The sequence below is a fragment of the Giraffa tippelskirchi genome, chromosome 4 (assembly GCF_054371585.1).
Source record: "Giraffa tippelskirchi isolate mGirTip1 chromosome 4, T2T-mGirTip1v1.2.pri, whole genome shotgun sequence".
Lineage (NCBI taxonomy): Eukaryota > Metazoa > Chordata > Mammalia > Artiodactyla > Giraffidae > Giraffa > Giraffa tippelskirchi.
The window spans coordinates 12,723,665-12,741,466 of record NC_137278.1 but is presented as its reverse complement, the minus strand read 5'-3'; the positions used below and the strand labels follow the sequence as shown (position 1 = coordinate 12,741,466).

Below are 17,802 nucleotides of genomic sequence, written 5' to 3'. Positions count from 1 at the left end.
TGGTGTCAGAATCTAGATAAATGACAGACTTGGTAAGCTAGGCTGTTTTTATGTCAATACCCGAATTTGCTTCCCTATCGCCTCCCTTAGTTTATTTTGAAAGTTAGAAAATAATAAAAAAAGAAAAGATACCTATGAGATATTTATATGTAAAAACAGGAATCTCTCAACTGGTTGTCTCTTTAGTTCCTTCAGAAGATTCAAATATTCAAGATTAACAACAATGATATAAAATTAGCATCTCTAATTTCACAAACCTTATCAATGATCGACTGCATGTGTGATTTATGTGCCAAGTCACCATACAGAAGTGAGGACCACTGCTCAGGTGAAATACGGAGTCCTGCTTCCATAGCAATATGAACAATTTGGGCATCATGTTCTCTGCGTAAAGCCTCATAACTGCGGAATTCCTCCTTTAGCTGCATCAGGGAAGAGTCTTCATCCCTTTTGGTAACCTAAAAATAGAAAGGAGAAAAAAAAAAAAACCCATCAGATTTGCTTTGCTCTCACCACTCCCCCAACCAACTTTTTCTTTATTTTAGAAGGGGGAGGTACCTATAGCCTATCAGATATGACATGAAGAAGGTACAAAAAAATAATCTACTTACTAAATATTCTTAGAAGACGCTATCTAGGACTTTCACAGCCAGAGAGAAGTCAGTGCCTATCTTTGAAGCTCAAAGGACAGGCTGACTCTTCTGTGAGGGGTTAATGTAACTGGTGATATTAAATTGAGGCCAATCCTCATTTACCTCCCCCAAAATCCTAGGGTCCTTAAGAACTACACTAAATCTACTCTGCCTGCACTCTAGAAATGGAATAACAAAACCCAAATAACAGCACATCTGTTTACAATATGGTTTTACTAGGTATTTTAAGCCCACTGATGAGACCTCCTGCTTAGAAAAAAAATTCCTTTCCAAATTATTACTGCTCATTGACAATGCACCTGGTAACTCAAGAGCTCTGATGGAAATGTACGACGAGAGTAACATTTTCGTGTGTGATAACACAACTTCCACTCTGCAGCCCATGGATTAAGGAGTAATTCTGACTTTCAAGCCTTATTATTTAGGAGATACATTTCGTAAGGCTATCGCGGCCATAGATAGTAATTCCTTTGATGGATCAGGGCAAAGTAGACTGAAAACCTGTTGGAAAGGATTCACCATTCTAGATGCCACTAAGAACATTTGTGATTCATGGGAATAGGTTAAAATATCAACATTAACAGGAACTTAGAAGATTTCAGCTCTCATGGATGACATAGCAAAAGAACAAGAATTGAAGTGGAGCCTAAATATGTGACTGAATTATTGCAATCTCACGATAAAACTTTAACGGAATTGCTTAAGATAAGCAAAGAAAGTGGTTTCTTGAGATAGAATCTATTCCTGATGAAGATGCTGTGAAGATTGTTGAGATGATAATAAAGGATTTAGAATAATACATAAATTTAGTTGATAAAGCAGCAGCGAGGTTTGAGAGAATTCACTTCAATTCTGAAAGAAGTTCTGCTGTGGGTAAACTGCACGCCACAGAGTAATCATCTGTGAAAGGAAGACTCATTCATGGGGCAAGCTGCACTGTTGTTTTAAGAAATTGCAACAGGCACTCCAACCTTCATCAGGTACCACCCTGGTCAGTCAGTCATCGACAATGATGTAAGACCCTCCACCAACAAAAAGACTAAGGCTTGCTGAAGGCCCAGATGATAGTAAGCATTTTTAGCAATATTTTTTAATTAAAGTATGTACATTTTTTTTCCCATCATGCTACTGCACAATTAACAAACTACAGTATAGTGTGACATAACTTTTATATATACTGGGAAGCCAAAATATTCATTACTCGCTTTCTTATTATTTGCTTTATTGCGCTGGTGTGGAACAGAGCCTGCAGTATCTCTCAGGTATGACTGTACTATCCTGTAGAGAATGGGAAATCACTGAGAACTTTTAAGCAGAAGAGGGACATGATGGTTAAGCAAATATTAGCGCTACAGTTGATGATTAAGAAATTGAGAAATTTCCTGCCACCACAAAAAAGATTATTAGGGTATTTTGACAGCTTTAATCTATACTTAAGTGACAAAAAACAAATTCAAAGGCTGCCATAAAACGCCTTTCAAAACCTCTTTCTTTTATCGCCACCTCCCATGGGATATCTGTGGGATTAATGACTTTAATGCATGTTTGTCCTGAGGGCCCGGGAGCAAGGGAGGTAGCTCCTGGTTTTCTGAAAGTTGGAGAAGTGAACCGAGTGTGAGGCTGCAGATGGGGGCTTCGTCACTAGGGGCTTCAGAGGATTAGCCTTCTGAGAGGTAGCCTTAAAACAAGAGTGGGTGTACACAGTTACTTCCGATTTAAAACCTCAGAAACAATGTTCCTAAGTGGTAAGGGGGGTGGGGGTGTTTGGCTCAAGTTTTGGCTCTCAAAAAGGAAAGCTCTCTTTAGTTATATAAGTGAGTTCTCAAAAGATATGTTGACAGTATTGAAGCACCAACAACCTGTTATGTGAATGGCTGGAACACGGTTAAGTTCAGGTTGGCACAGGCACAGACAGATGGCAATCACAGCCCGCTGTGAGTAGCCACTGCTTTATCCCAGCTGCCGACGACCCGCGGGGCTGTCCCACCTCCAGGGTTTCACTGTTGTGCTTTGACTCGGTTGTAAGAGGTTCACAGCAATGTAACAAGTTAATGAACTTTGAGTTTAAATTGTGTACATTTTTAAATTGTAAGATTTTTACTGTATATTGATGCATAGTGTGATCCAAATAAATTGCTTGTAATTTAAAAACTATTTAATATTCAAAATAAATATAGTTATATATTTATAAAAAAAAAAAAAAAAGAAATTGAGAAATTTCCTGCCACCACAAAAAAGATTATTAGGGTATTTTGACAGCTTTAATCTATACTTAAGTGACAAAAAACAAATTCAAAGGTAGAGTTTCACATGTCTTACTGAAACTAATTATCTAAAAGTATGTAGCTAGTTAATTTTCACAATAAAAGGTACACTTATTCCTGAGCCATAAAATCTGCTAATGGCCATGTGAAATCTTGCTTAGAATTCAGACGACCTAGGCCTAGTACAGGCTCTGAAACTTAAGACTGAACACATTGTTCAAACTCTTCAAACTGATGATTTCCTTATCAGTAAAATGAAAATATCCCCAGACCACCTCACTGGTTGTTTCAGTTGCTACTGGTGGTACAGGAGACAACAGTAATATGACCTCTAGAACATAAAGATTGGGAAATCAATCTGAGAATTAACTTAATAGTATCAATTCACAATTCTTTTTGAGAATATATAAATATAGAAAAGTAGGGGACCCAAAATTCTAATCAACACGATCTTATGTTTAACTTAAGAAAGAGCTGAGTATAACTTCGCAATCTCAAAATAATCTATCTGAAGAAACAAAAGAATTATTAATCTAAACCATAGAAAAAAGAAACCTAAAAAACCAGAGGGTGGTAACACTCATCCAACCACCAGGGTACAGGGTGCCTCTTGGGTAGTATGAACATCTATCCACCTGAACTGTAAAGATGTATGTATTATAGGTGGCTTGCAGAGCCTGGCCTATTCAAGTTCTAATAACAGGCATCAGAATCACCCATGAAGTTTTGAAAACTACAATTTCAAGTAATCAGAATCCCTGGCTTCGAAGACCATATAATTAAAAAGTATATATGAATGTTCAAGTTGCACTGATGTATTTTTATATCAAATAAAACATCTAGGGATGAGACCAGGAATGTATGTACACTCTGCAAAATCCCACAGGCGATTCTGGTGTGTATCTTCATTTTGGAACCACTGCATTAAACACTGGAATCATCAACTCCCCTTGCTCTGACTCCATGCTAAGCAAGGAAAGGTTTGATAATCTTCTACTGGAAAATATCAACAACATGAGAAGTAAAAGTCATTTAAGAGCTAAACTTCTAAATACAAATTAATAAAATTGATAACATGTAGTATGTGACCTCAGCTGTGATTCTGCTCCTGAGTAATGCCCAAAATTCAGGTCTCTAAGTCTACAGTCAAGGAAAAGACCTTGACTCACTCACAGTAGTTTACTAGAGTAAATGTCCCTGGAGAGAGGTCTTTCAGCAACTGTCAGCATGATATCCTTTTATTCATCAAAACACTGCTTTTAACCTTTTAAACTATAGGGCAGTGTACAGGATGAAATGAGAGCATGAAACTGAAATCTCTTTCTAAACTTAGTGTTATTCAAATGTTAGGTATTAGGAGCAGTTGTAGATGTACGACAATTACGAACCACAAATCTGTATGATACTGTTGAGGAAAAGAAACAACATTAAATCTGTAAGGCACAGTGTAAGAACCTAGCTGGTCACTTCAGGATGATAAATGAGCTTGGTAATCTGGATGCTTAGCCAAAAACATTGTTTGAAGAACCAGAGATTCATTTCAATTGTTTCCCTAAGGACACAATAAAGCACTGTAACTAGCAGGCAGGCAGTGTCCAACTCTCATTTGTGACGGTAACTCATCTGAACATATTTTCATCATCAATTAACCTGTTACCTGAAAGAGATGGGAATACCAGACCATCTGACCTGTCTCTTGAGAAACCTGTATGCAGGTCAGGAAGCAATAGTTAGAACTGGACACGGAACAACAGACTGGTTCCAAATAGGAAAAGGAGAACGTCAAGGCTGTATACTGTCACCCTGCTTATTTAACTTCTATGTAGAGTACATCATGAGAAACGCTGGGCTGGAAGAAACACAAGCTGGAATCAAGATTGCTGGGAGAAATATCAATAACCTCAGATATGCAGATGACACCACCCTTGTGGCAGAAAGTGAAGAAGAACTAAAGAGCCTCTTGATGAAAGTGAAAGAGGAGAGTGAAAAAGTTGGCTTAAAGCTCAACATTCAGAAAACTAAGATCATGGCATCTGGTCCCATCATTTCATGGCAAATAGATGGGGAAACAGTAGAAACAGTGTCAGACTTTATTTTTTTGGGCTCCAAAATCACTGCCGATGGTGACTGCAGCCATGAAATTAAAAGACGCTTACTCCTTGGAAGGAAGGTTATGGCCAACCTAGATAGCATATTTAAAAGCAGAGACATTACTTTGCCAACAAAAGTCCGTTTAGTCAAGGCTATGGTTTTTCCAGTGGTCACGTATGGATGTGAGAGTTGGACGGTGAAGAAAGCTGAGCGCCGCAGAATTGATGCTTTTGAACTGTGGTGTTGGAGAAGACTCTTGGGAGTCTCTTGGACTGCAAGGAGATCCAATCAATCCATCCTAAAAGAGATCAGTCCTGGCTGTTCACTGGAAGGACTGATGTTGAAGCTGAAACTCCAATACTTTGGCCACCTCATGCGAAGAGTTGACTCATTGGAAAAGACCCTAATACTGGGTAGGATTGGGGTCAGGAGGAGAAGGGGACGACAGAGGATGAGATGGTTAGATGGCATCACTGACTTGATGGACATGGGTTTGGGTAAACTCCAGGAGTTGGTGATGGACAGGGAGGCCTGGCATGCTGCAATTCATGGGGTCACAAAGAGTTGGACATGACTGAGCAACTGAACTGAACTGAAGCAGTGCACACACACAAAAAAACCCTCTTTCTGCTTATATTGTTATCACTCTTGAGCTATAAAATCAGCAAAATAGCTTAAATAAACTTTGGTTTCAAATCCACAAGTTTTACTTTTATAGAAGCGAATGGGCCTTTCTATTCCAAGTCTTCAGTCCCTTTGCTCAAGACCTCACCAGCAACCTATATTCCTGTATCATACAGAAACTTCAAGGATTCAGCCTTCTTTCCATGTCTCTCAGTACCTGTCTTCACCCATAAGCCTATCTGACAAGGAAACTACATTTTGAAATAACTTAGGGTTCATCCCTACCCTCTTTGACAAAAACCTCATTATTTAAATGCACAGTAGGCAATCCTCAACTTTTACTCTCCTGTTGTCCCTACGACAACATATGGGCTACCTTCAGTTTAAAGGCTTTAATCTAATCACGACAGAGAAAGATAAAAATAATAATGGGGAAGTTAAAACATTTGCCTTCTTTTATTAAGTTTTCAGTATGGTTCCTGACTCTCTTTTAAGGTGGTAAATATAAATCAATTAGGCTTCTTCAGTTCATTTCTACTATTCCAAGAGTCAAGTTTACCAACCTTCTTTCCTCATAGTGTTGCTGACACCTTCACATTATGTGTTCTTACACCCACGCATAGCAGTATTATACATCTACAGTATAACAGATGCAATAAGTACAGAAGGAAAAGTCTCCTTTATCTATTTCTGGGGCCTCTAGACCAGGTTAACACCTATTCCAGGCTTGCAATGTTTAGATGGTTGCTTGCTACTTACCTTAAAACAAGAAGCTCGATACAGTAGTTGCACAACATGACCAATACTTGTTTTCGATGCCTGAGGAAATCTTGGTTCTAGTCTTTGCACAACAAAAAGTACCAGAACTTTCCTTGAGAGAGCAGAACCATCTTCTAACGCCAGCAACACCAACTTCAAAGCCTCTTCTTGCATAGCTATAAGTAAAGAACATGGGTTCATGATAAATGAGGAGCGCTGCAGATCATGCCTGTCATAGACTTCTTTGGATATTAGCTTATGGTGGTTCATTATCTCCAGTATGCAAATACTTAGCACAAAAAGAGAACATCATACATACACAAATATAGTTTACTTAGAAAGTAATCAAGCAAAAGACGTGTCCTACTAAACAACCAATCAGAATACAAGTAAACAGATTTTAAACAAAATATATCGTCTATAGCTTTGTAATAGTCAACTAGATAATCATGACGTTGAAGTGAAAAAGGCCCTTGTTTATAAAACTCACAGAGCTACTCTGACAAATAACATGTGAAGGACACACAGTAGTCTTAAAATAAATGGTTAATTTTTTTTTATGCTTGAGACTGTTGCTTTGCCTGTCAGAATTATTTTGTATATAATTTAAAAGTGGTATTAACCACTAGATGCAATACCTAAAGGCATCAATTTGTGTTGCTTTCCAGCCAGGGAGGTAAAAGTATAATCTGAATCTAATCATAAGGGGACATCAAAAACCCCCAAATTAAGAACATTCTATAAGATAATTGCCTGTATTCTTCAAGAATAGCAACACAGACAAAGAAAGACTGAGGAATGGTACTATGTTAAAAAAGACTAAAAAGAGGTATGACAGTGTCTTCCCTGGCAGTCCAGTAGTTAAGACTCTGTGTTTCCACTGCAGAGGGGAGGGGTTCAATCCCTGGTCGAGGAAATAAAGATCCTGCATGTCACATAACAGCTGTGACAAATAAATACATGACATCATCTTAGACTCAATCATAAAATGAAAAAAATTAATGCCATCAAAGATATTTCTGGAATAACCAACAAAACTGGAATATGAGTTTTAACAAATGTTAAATTTTATGAATTTGATGAATGTATTGTTTTTAATAAGAAAAAGACTTAAGTGTAAGCAGTAAAGCGGGCATGAAATAGGCAACCTACTCTCAAATGGTTCAAAAAGGAGATAAAGTGAACTATATAATAAATATAGCAAAATATTACAAATGCGTGAATATGGATAAAGAGTACAAAGGAATTCTCTGCATTATTCTTGTAACTTTTTGGTAAATTTGAAATTATTTCAGAATTAAAAAGTGAAAAATATGCTGGTTCTCAATGAAAACAATGGAACTGAAAGATCATCTAGAATCGAGATTAAACACCAAATCCCTTTTTTCCAAGTGAGACATCAAGGCTAAGAAAAGTTAAGTGACTAGGCCAAGTTTCACAATCAGTAGGCAACAAAATTATAACTAGAAACAAGAACTTTTAAAAAATTGAGGTAAAATTCACGTAACATAAAATTAACCATTTTAAAGTAAACAATTCACAATATTGTAAAACCATCAACTCTATCTAGTTTTAAGACATCTTCATTACCTGACAGGAACTCAATAACCATTAAGCAGTCACTCCCCATACCACTGACCCCTGGAGCTTCCAGCAACTACTAGCCTGATGTCTGGTTCTATGGACTGATGTTTGTGTTACAGAATATGTGACCTATTCCCTGGCTTCCTTCCCTTAAAATAACATTTTCAAAGTTCATCCACATTGTGGTAAGTATTAGTATCTCAATCCTTTCTATGGCTAAATAATACAGTATTTATAAATATACCACATATTGGCTATCCATTCATTAACAACTGATGGGACGTCTGGATTGCTTCCACCACCTTTTGACTATTGTGAGTAATGCTGCTATAAATATTCATGCACAAATACTAACTAGTTTGAATACCTCTTTTTCAGTTCCTTTGCATATATACCTAGGAGAGGAAATGCTGGATCATAAGGTAATTCTACATTTAACTTTCTGAGGAACCACCAAATTGTTTTTCCACAGGGGCTGCCTCATTTTACATTACCAAGTTCCCTAACATCCTCGATTAACACTTTTTTATTTTTCACTTGTTAAATTACAGATAACCTAGTGGATATGAAATGGTATCTCATTGTGATTCTGATTTGCATTTCTTTAATGACTGAGGACACTGAGCATCTTTTCATGTACTTTTTCGCCATTTATGTATCTTCTATGTAGAAATATTTATTTAAGCCCTTGGCCCATTTTTAAATTGTGCTATTTATTATCTTTTTATTGTTGAGTTTCAGAACACAGGATATTTGATAACTAGTCTAGTGCTTCTTAGGCTTCCATGGTGGCTCACTGTTAAGAATCTGCCTGCAATGCAGGGGATGCAGGTCCCCGGGTCAGGAGGATTTGGAGAAGGAAATGGCAACTCACTCCATTATTCTTCCTTGAGAATCCCACGGACGGAGGAGGCTAGTTGGCTATAGTCCATGGGGTCACAAGAGATGGACATGATTTAGCAACTAAACCAACACACCACCTAGTGCTTCTTAGATAAGGTGAATAAAGATGAGGAAATATCCACAGGCAGCATTCTCAAATTATATACAAATATGGATTTTCAAACTTATTTTTCACTTTAACTTTGTATTATGTAAAATAACACATACACAAAAGTAGAGATAACATGCATTCATAATACAGCTGCTGCCAGTAAGGGTTCATCTACTCATTACCCACTTTTCTAGTTTGTTCTAGCTGGAGTGGTTTGAAGTAAATCCAAGATAACATAGCACTTTATCCTTAAATAATTCATTGTGTATTTCTAACAGGTAAGCACTTTTAAAAAATTAACACTATTACCATGTCTAAAAACAGAAATATATTTCCTTAATATCATCTAATATCCAATCCATGCTGAATTTTCTCCCACTGTCTCAAAATTTCCTCTTAGAGTGGGTTTCTTTGAGTAAGCAGCCAAAGTCCATATGCAGCTTTTGGTTTGTATGTCTTCACGCTTAACAAGAAAAACCTATACTAGTTTCTCACCACTCTCCCACCCTCCCATTTAGAACAAAATAACTGGTTGCAGAAAACAATCATTTTTCTAAACAATATCCCACATTCTCAATTTCGCTAATTTTGCGCTTTTTTTATGGTATGCCTTTATCCTACTTATTTCATGTAAACTAGAGACTTGATTACATTTGGAATAACATTTTAGCTTTTGGGGGCTTTTGGGGGGGCAAGCATACTTCTTATTTTGTGTATCATACAGAGAGGTATGTAAGACCTACATGTCTCACTTTTAGTAATATCAAGATTCATCAGTGGGTTCAGGCCTTTTGCATTTACTAACCTTCCTTCTACTGGCTTTAACAGCCAACAGTAATTCTTACCTAGACCCATTAATTCATCTGATGTGACTTTTCTAACTTAAACATTTTCTTTCTAAATTTATTAGCTAGAACTCTGCTAAAAGAGAAACTTACCCTCAAAATTCTGAAAAACTGTCCTTGAAAGCAATTTAAAAAGGCAGAAAAAGCATGCTTGATTTTTTTCTACTCCTTTTCCAATTTTTAGCATAACGTGCTGGTGCTATAGCAACTGCCAAAAATAACCAATTAATTTTTTCTGTACTAACATTACAAGATCATGGATTTTAACACATTTTATGTTTTTTAATTCATTATAGTCATTATTCATTTGGAAGTTCAAATTGTCCCACTTTTGTCCAGTGGGAGCCTTTTCAAATTCTGTGTCCTTTTGACAAGATTCCGATGGTCTTTAACAGCCTTTTTACTTTCTAGCACAAGACTTTCCAGGCTCATCTTGTGCTTTTCTACCCTAGAACTAGGATAAGACATTTATTCAAAGAGCCCTACTTCTTTTTAGTATGAAATGCTATCTGGGTGCTCTGGCTATTCATTCCTTTCAAGCCTTTACAGTGGACAGTTAGGAAATACTTATTTTCCAGAAAAAGAAAAGTAAATGAGTCTGTACTTATTTGCCAATTAAAATTTAAGGATGCAGGCTTTTTACATAAATTCTTTGATTTCATACTTATCTCTTTTTAAATGTCAAAAATCTTCGTTTCTGATGGCAACAATATAACTACTTACTTGCTGTATCCTAATTCATTTCTAAATAACAGTATCAGTATGACTAGTGAATACAATCTAGGATTATATATCATACCAGGAATATAAAAATCAAAACACTGTGTTCTAAAGTCACCTGAATTAATTCATTCCTGATGAATATGCTGCCAATATAAGCAGCTTATTTAGTTTATTTAGCTTTTTGTTTTTAGGCAATTTTTTGTTTTACTCATTTTATTTAAATTTCTAAAAATTATATTTACTAAAAACTGTTTTAAAATTACATAAAACCTTTACACAGGTGCAAAGTACAAATCAAGGTACACTGGAAGAGGTCTAGCTTTTGGTCCTGTCTGGTTTCCCTCTGTTCTTCCTGACTCGACATGTTTATTATGTTGTAACTTTTCCTACCAATGTTCTTTTGAAAAATGTAAGCAAATAATTTGAAAATGGTTGTCTCTTCCTTTCCGAGATAAAAGTCTGCTTTCCTACAATAAGTACATTATTCTGCACCTTGCTTATTTTCTAACGTAATGTATATTACGTTATCATAGGCAGCAGACTATACACATTTTCCTCATTCCTTTCAACAGCTGCAGGGCAATCCACTGGGAGTTGCAGTTTACTAAGCCAGTCTCCTAGTCAGACTTTCAAGTTCATTCCAGATGTCTGCTATTAGAAATAGTGCTTTATTAACTTTATGCATTCTATATTTTTCACCATATTTATGGGACAGATTGCTAGAAAAAGGACTGCTGAGCCAAAGAGTAGATGCGCAGATGATTTTGCTAGATACTGACAAATTCCTCCCTCTATAGTTTGCGCCACTTTGCATTCCCACTATTACTGGATGAAAGTATCTGTTTTCCCACAGGCTTGACAACAGACAAAATTGTTACACTTTTTAATCTGGCCAATGTGACAGGTGAGAAATGGTATTTCAGTGTAATTTTAATGTATATTTCTCTTAATATGAGAAACACTGAGTATCTTTTCATATGTTTGAGGGCCATTTACATTACTTTTTCCCTTGAATTATCTGTTTGCATTTTTTGTCAATTTTTTAATTGGGTGGTTGGTATATTTTTTCTGAGTTTTTAGAAGTACCTAATTATATATTGGGCTTTCCTGGTGGCTCAAACGGTAAAGAATCTGCCTGCAATGCAGGAGACCTGAGATCAATCCCTGGATTAGGAAGATCCCCTGGAGGAGGGCATGGCAACCTACTCCAGTATTCTTGCCTGGAGAATAATCCTCATGGACAGAGGAGCCTGGCAGGCTACAGTCCATGGGGTTACAAAGAGTCAGACATGACTGAGCAACTAAGCACAACACAATTATACACTAGTTATATAAGCCCTTGTACATGATATTATATAAATATTTCCCCAAGTTTCTCATTTTTTTTTTACTTTTCTTATGAGGCTTTATTATGATATAATTTTAAAAAGTTATATAGTCAAATATCAATCTTTTCTGTAATCACTTCTCGATTAGGAGCCAAAGAAAAGAGTGTTTCCTACTTCTAGGTTATAAAGGAATTCACTCTTATGTTCACTTTTATTGTTGTTCAGTCACTCAGTACACCTGCTCTTTGCAACCCCACAGACTGCAGCATATCAGGATTCCCTGTCCTTCACTATCTCCCAGAGTTTGCTCAAACTCATTTCCACTGAGTTGGTGATGCCAACCAACCATCTCATCCTCTGTTGTCCCATTTTCCTCCTGCCCTCAATCTTTCCCAGCATCAGGGTCTTTCCCACTGAGTTGGCTCTTCTCATCAGGTGGCCAAAGTATTAGAGTTTCAGTTTCAGCATCAGTCCTTCCAATTCAGGGTTAATCTTTAAGATTAACTAGTTTGATCTCCCTGCTGTCCAAGGGACTCTCAAGAGTCTTCCCCAGCACCATGGTTCAAAGGCATCAATTCTTGCGCACAGCCTTCTTTATGGTCCAACTCTCACAGTCATCTGGTACATGACTACTGGAAAAACCATAGCTTTGACTATATGGACCTTTGTCGGCTAAGTGATGTCTCTGCTTTTTAATACGCCGTCTGGGTTTGTCAAAGCTTTTCTCATAAGGAGCAAGCATCTTTTAATTTCATGGCTGCAGTCACCATCCGCAGTGATTTTGGAGCCCAAGAAAATAAACTCTGTCACTGTTTCCATTTTTTGCCCCATCTATCTATCATGAAGTGATAGAACTGGATGCCAAGATCTTAGTTTTGTGAATCTTGAGTTTTAAGTTTTTATTACCTATATAATTTATTTTTTAATAAGTATTTCTAATCTATTTAAAATTTATGTAGCTAAGGAATATAAGAAATACATTCATGCAAAAAAATACATCCAATTTTATCTTTTTCCACGTTTATCCAGTAGTCCCAATGCCACTTAAAAAGTTTCCTTCACAGAAATAAATTTTTCCTACCCTATATAGTTCTAAATCAGAAAGGTAAAACAATAAGATATCACAGAAAAGTACTTCATAACCTGGGTATAGATAAAGATTTTTTTTAAAAAAGAATGCAGTTGATGGTAACTATAAAAGAAACATCCTCTGGTGATTCCCATTTTTTCTAATAATTTTTCTGTTTCCCAATTTTAAAGACAATCATGAACTTTTAATTTTTTTCACAAAAAGAAAGTTTACTTTTCCTTTACTTACTACCTATGCAATATTAGGCCCCTCTCTAATTCAGTTTTCTAATTTGTAAAGTTGGATCTGTGTCACTTAAAGACTGTTAAGAATTAAGCAAGAAATTCATTCAAAAATACTATAGCACTATTCATCATGTAAGTTATGATTAATAAAAACTAGTTGGGACTTCCCTGGTAGTCCAGTGGTTAAGAATCCACCTTCCAGTGCAGGTGACATAGGTTTGATCCCTGACTGGGGACTAAGATCCCACATGCTGTGGGGCAACTTAAGCCCATGCTGTACAACAAGCAAAGCCCGTATGCTGCAAATAGAAAAAGGCTGTGTGCTGCAATGAAGACCCAGTGCAGCAAAAACAAACACGTCAAGCACCCCAAGGTAGGGCGGTTATTATAAAAATTAAAAAAAAAAGTTTATCTTTCATTATGTGAAAATTTGTATGTATAAATCAGAGCATTTTCACCTACTCCTAGAAACTGGCACCCTCTAGCCCTGATAGCCAATAAGACGGTGATCTAGCTTACCTGGCCCTAGGAACTGGCATCCTCGAGCCCTGACAGCAGCCCATAGGTTGGCAGACAACTGCTGAGGGTTCTGGTGCTGTAATATTAGTTCCGTTACAGTCCTTTCTCCAAGTGAACGGGCTGCTCGTATGGCTCTTACACGACCTTCTTCTTCCACCAGTTGACAGTTTACAAGTGTCACTAGTTTCCTTTGCATTGGACGGCTCAGTGCACTCTGGTTCAAACTAGCTACACCTTCAAGAAAAAGGAAAATACAGTTTTTTTCAATTAAAATAAAAAAGTCAATTCCATTATTTATTTAATAAAAATACCTAGTATTCAACTATTAAGCCACAATTCTTAATGAGTTCCTTATAAGGTACTTTCAATTTTTGACAATGAATGTTCTGTCCCTGTTTATTACTATTCTGTGGTAACTGGAGTCTAAATTTTAATTATCTCGAATTTTATTTGGGTATCCTGTTCTCTGGGTTATATGTGTCCCACAAAAGACAGCAATTTGGGGTTTTTTAAGTCTATTCTTCATCTTTACTAAAACCATTGAAGATAAATTTGGAGATAAATAAATGAAAAGTTAAATCTAAAAGTAACGATTAACCAGTTTTGTTTTGTTTTACTGTATACAAGACATTTAGAACACAGCTCCAGGACAATATCTTAAATCCAATTCCCTTTTCAACTAAAAGATACTGCTCCGGCAATTCTTCCCTCTCCTACATCAATTGTTCCCTTTCTTCTTGATCATTTGCATCAACATACAGTAAGAACAAGCATGCTGTTATTTTATACATCTTAAAAATAAATCTTTTTATTCATCCCTTCACCACTACCCCTCTGCACCATGTCTTTCCTCCGTTTTGTAGCAAATCCTCTAGTGCTGCCTATATTCACTATCTCCAAATCCTTGCTTTACAATCTTTAAAACCTACTCCAATCATGTTTTTGCCACCATCACTTGACCAAAACTGCCCCTCATGACAAGACTTACCTCCACTTTGCTACATCAGTGGTCAATTGTCAATCCTTATCTTATTTGACCTTTCAACAGCACTCAACACAGATCACTCCTAACCCCTTTAAAAACAGTCTTTATTTGGCTTCCAGAACACTGCTTTCTCTTAATTTTTTCCTTCCTTAATCTTTCCCAGTCTTCTCTGCTGATCTCAACTTTTCTTCTTGACTTCTTAATGTTAAACGGCCTAGGACCCAGTTCTTGTTTTCTATACTCACTACTTATGTGATCTCATTCAGTCTTATTGCTTTAAATACTATTTATGCTAATGACTCCCCAAAATTACAGCTCCTATACCTACTCCTTAACATACATTTACCGGTTACCCAATAGCATCTGAGTAAAGATTTGATATAACCAAATTCAACATAACCAAGACTGAACTCTTGATCTTCTTACCTAAACCTGACTGACCTGCAGCACTCCTTGTCTAAGTTGATGCTAACTTCTCTTTCCAGGTGCTCAGGCCCCAAAACTCAAGAATCACACCTGACTCAGCTCTCTGTCTCATGCCCCACATCCAATAATTTAGGAAATCCTTCTGACTCTACCTTCAAAAATCATCTAGACTGTCTACTTTGAACTACCTCCACTGCTACTAACCCTGTCCCATTAGCCTATTAACCAATATTCTGGTCCCAATCCTGCCCTTCTGCACTGAATTCTCAACAGAGCAGCTAGGGTGACTGCACCATTAGTCAGATCATGTCACTCCTCTGCTCAAAACCCTAGAGTAATTCCCTAACTTCACTCAGAGTAAAAGCTCAAGTCTTTAAAAAGGGCTGCAAGTCTATACATCATCTGGTCTCACCATTTCTTTTCTTCTACCCCATAATGCTTTCATCTACCCCATACCCTCACACATTCTGCTCCAGGCCACTTTCCTATTGTTGTTCTTTGAAGACACTACGCACGTGTTGGGGACTTTGCTATTTCCTCTGCCTGGAACAGTCTTTTCCCAGGAACCTACATGGTTAACCGCTTCATCTCTTTCATCTCAAGTTCAGAAGCTACCATCTTAACAAGGTCTACACTAATCACCGTGTTTAAAATTGCAACCCACCCTTTTCCCCTCACTCTGACATTTCTGATCCATTTAACTGTACTGTTTTCTTTCGACAGCAAATATCATTTATAACATACTATACAATGTTTTTTCTATACTTGTTGTTTATTATACTTTCTTTTTCCAAAATATAAGTGCCATAAGGGCAGACATTTTTACTAAATGTTTTTAGTAAGTGCCTGATACTGAGTACATGCTCTTTAAGTATCTGCTCCATGAATGAATGAGGTAGACAGGATATACTTCTCAAGGAAGTCACTATGTCCAAAATATCCAACAGTGCAAAACACAGAGCATATGCAAAATAAATATCTGATTAATTCATTCACTCAACTTTTTATTATATCTATAACCTGCTAGTTATGAAGATGCAGTGATAAAATAGAATTCCATTTCTGTCACAGCACTTACTGAACTTCTTTGCCCATCTAATCAATGGACTATGGGGTCCAGGAAGACCCTAGCCATTCTAAGTGCCCCATAAAATTTAAAAAAATGACTGAATAAATACATGAAATTGTCTTAGTAGGATTCATTAAAGTTAATATTCTGTTATAGCACCATTAGTTTAATATAAACAATGTATAAATCTCAACATATCTGATGAATTCTTAAATTAATAGCAATATTATCTCCAGAAAAATAGTAAAATGTTCTCAATCAAAAAGACGTCCATGATCTCTCCAAGCAATCTCATTTTTCAAAACTAAAAATTATTTGATAGGGTATCAACATCAAGTATTTCAAAGTCAATGTATTACCAAGGCCTACTCACCCATAAAAATACTTACCTTTACCTCCACTTAGTGGTTTTAAGTAGAGTGCCAAATCTTCAACACATTTCTTTGCAACCTCATAGTGTTTGTTCTCACCTAAATTACTTAACTTTACTGACTGATGATCTGGTACCTAAAAACAAAAAAAAAACTGAAGAAATACATTCATCTAATTCATGCAGTTGTTAACTTTACATTTGATGATAATCTTGGTGAGTATAAACTTCTAATACAGACACAATACATCACTTTACATTTGATGATAATCTTGGTGAGTATAAACTTCCAATACAGACACAATACATCAAACAAGTTTAAGTAAAATTAAAGCCAAGTACCTAGCCAAACTGCTTTCTAAGAACCAAGGATATCATACTTAACAGTATGGATTGGGTGAATTACTGAGAGGGAAAAAAAGGCGGTAACTAATTGTACTGTATCCATGTTATTCCTTGGGGATAACAATGCTATAACTCAGAAAAGTGCTAACATTAGGAAAGGCTATAGAAAGTCACACAGGATCTCTGTGTACTGCTTCTTGCAATCAAAAAAAAAAAGCATTTCAAAATAAAAAGTAGGAAAAAAGGGAGAACTTTCCCCCCTTAACACCTTCTTCCTATATAACTAACTATGTTTTTTATGATCTGTCCCACCTTGTTCTCAATGCAAGGTCAAAGCTTGGGTAAAATTTCGGGCAGCTCTGCAATTTCTACAAGTGATCTTTAATAAATTATTTAACTGCTCCAAGTCATGGTTTCTCTACCTGCAATATGAAGATGAAAATCCCTATCTCATAGTGCCATTATGAAAACTCAGTTCAATCCAACAAGTATTTATATTCACGGAGTGCTTACAACGTGCCAAGCAGTTTTAGGGACTAGGCATCTATCAGTCAGCAAAACAGGCAAAACATTTCTTGCCATAGCTTACATTCTAGTAAAGAGAACACGTGGCTGATAAATAAAAATAATTAAATAGCATGATAGAAGATGATCAGTAAATATACAGCAAAGATAAGTAGGATTTGAGAGTATTGGAGGGGGACTGCAATTTGAACAAGGGTGGTCAGGATAGGCTTCCTTGTGAATCGTGACATCTGAATAAAGAAATGAGTATCTTAGGCAAAATAGCACTCAGTGCAAAAGCCCTCTGGTGGGAATATGTTTGGTATATCTGACAGTTGGTTAGCAGGCCAAAGTGGCTTAAGCAGAAACACTGAGGATAGTGCAGGAGCTGAGGCTGAAAAGGTA

The 17,802-nt window shown here is 36.6% G+C and overlaps 1 protein-coding gene across 4 annotated transcripts in view; it reads right to left on the bottom strand.

The window, feature by feature from the left end:
- Positions 1–17,802, bottom strand: part of RC3H2 (ring finger and CCCH-type domains 2) — a 47,912-nt gene that overhangs the window by 21,783 nt on the left and 8,327 nt on the right. For all 4 annotated transcript variants that reach the window (XM_081588655.1, XM_081588656.1, XM_081588659.1 and 1 more), the window contains exons 3-6: positions 16,568–16,685; positions 13,699–13,932; positions 6,392–6,567; positions 258–458 (exon numbers count right to left, since the gene is read on the bottom strand). In XM_081588655.1, the coding sequence (XP_081444781.1) occupies positions 258–458; positions 6,392–6,567; positions 13,699–13,932; positions 16,568–16,685 (729 nt within the window). The remainder of the gene's footprint in view (positions 1–257; positions 459–6,391; positions 6,568–13,698; positions 13,933–16,567; positions 16,686–17,802) is intronic.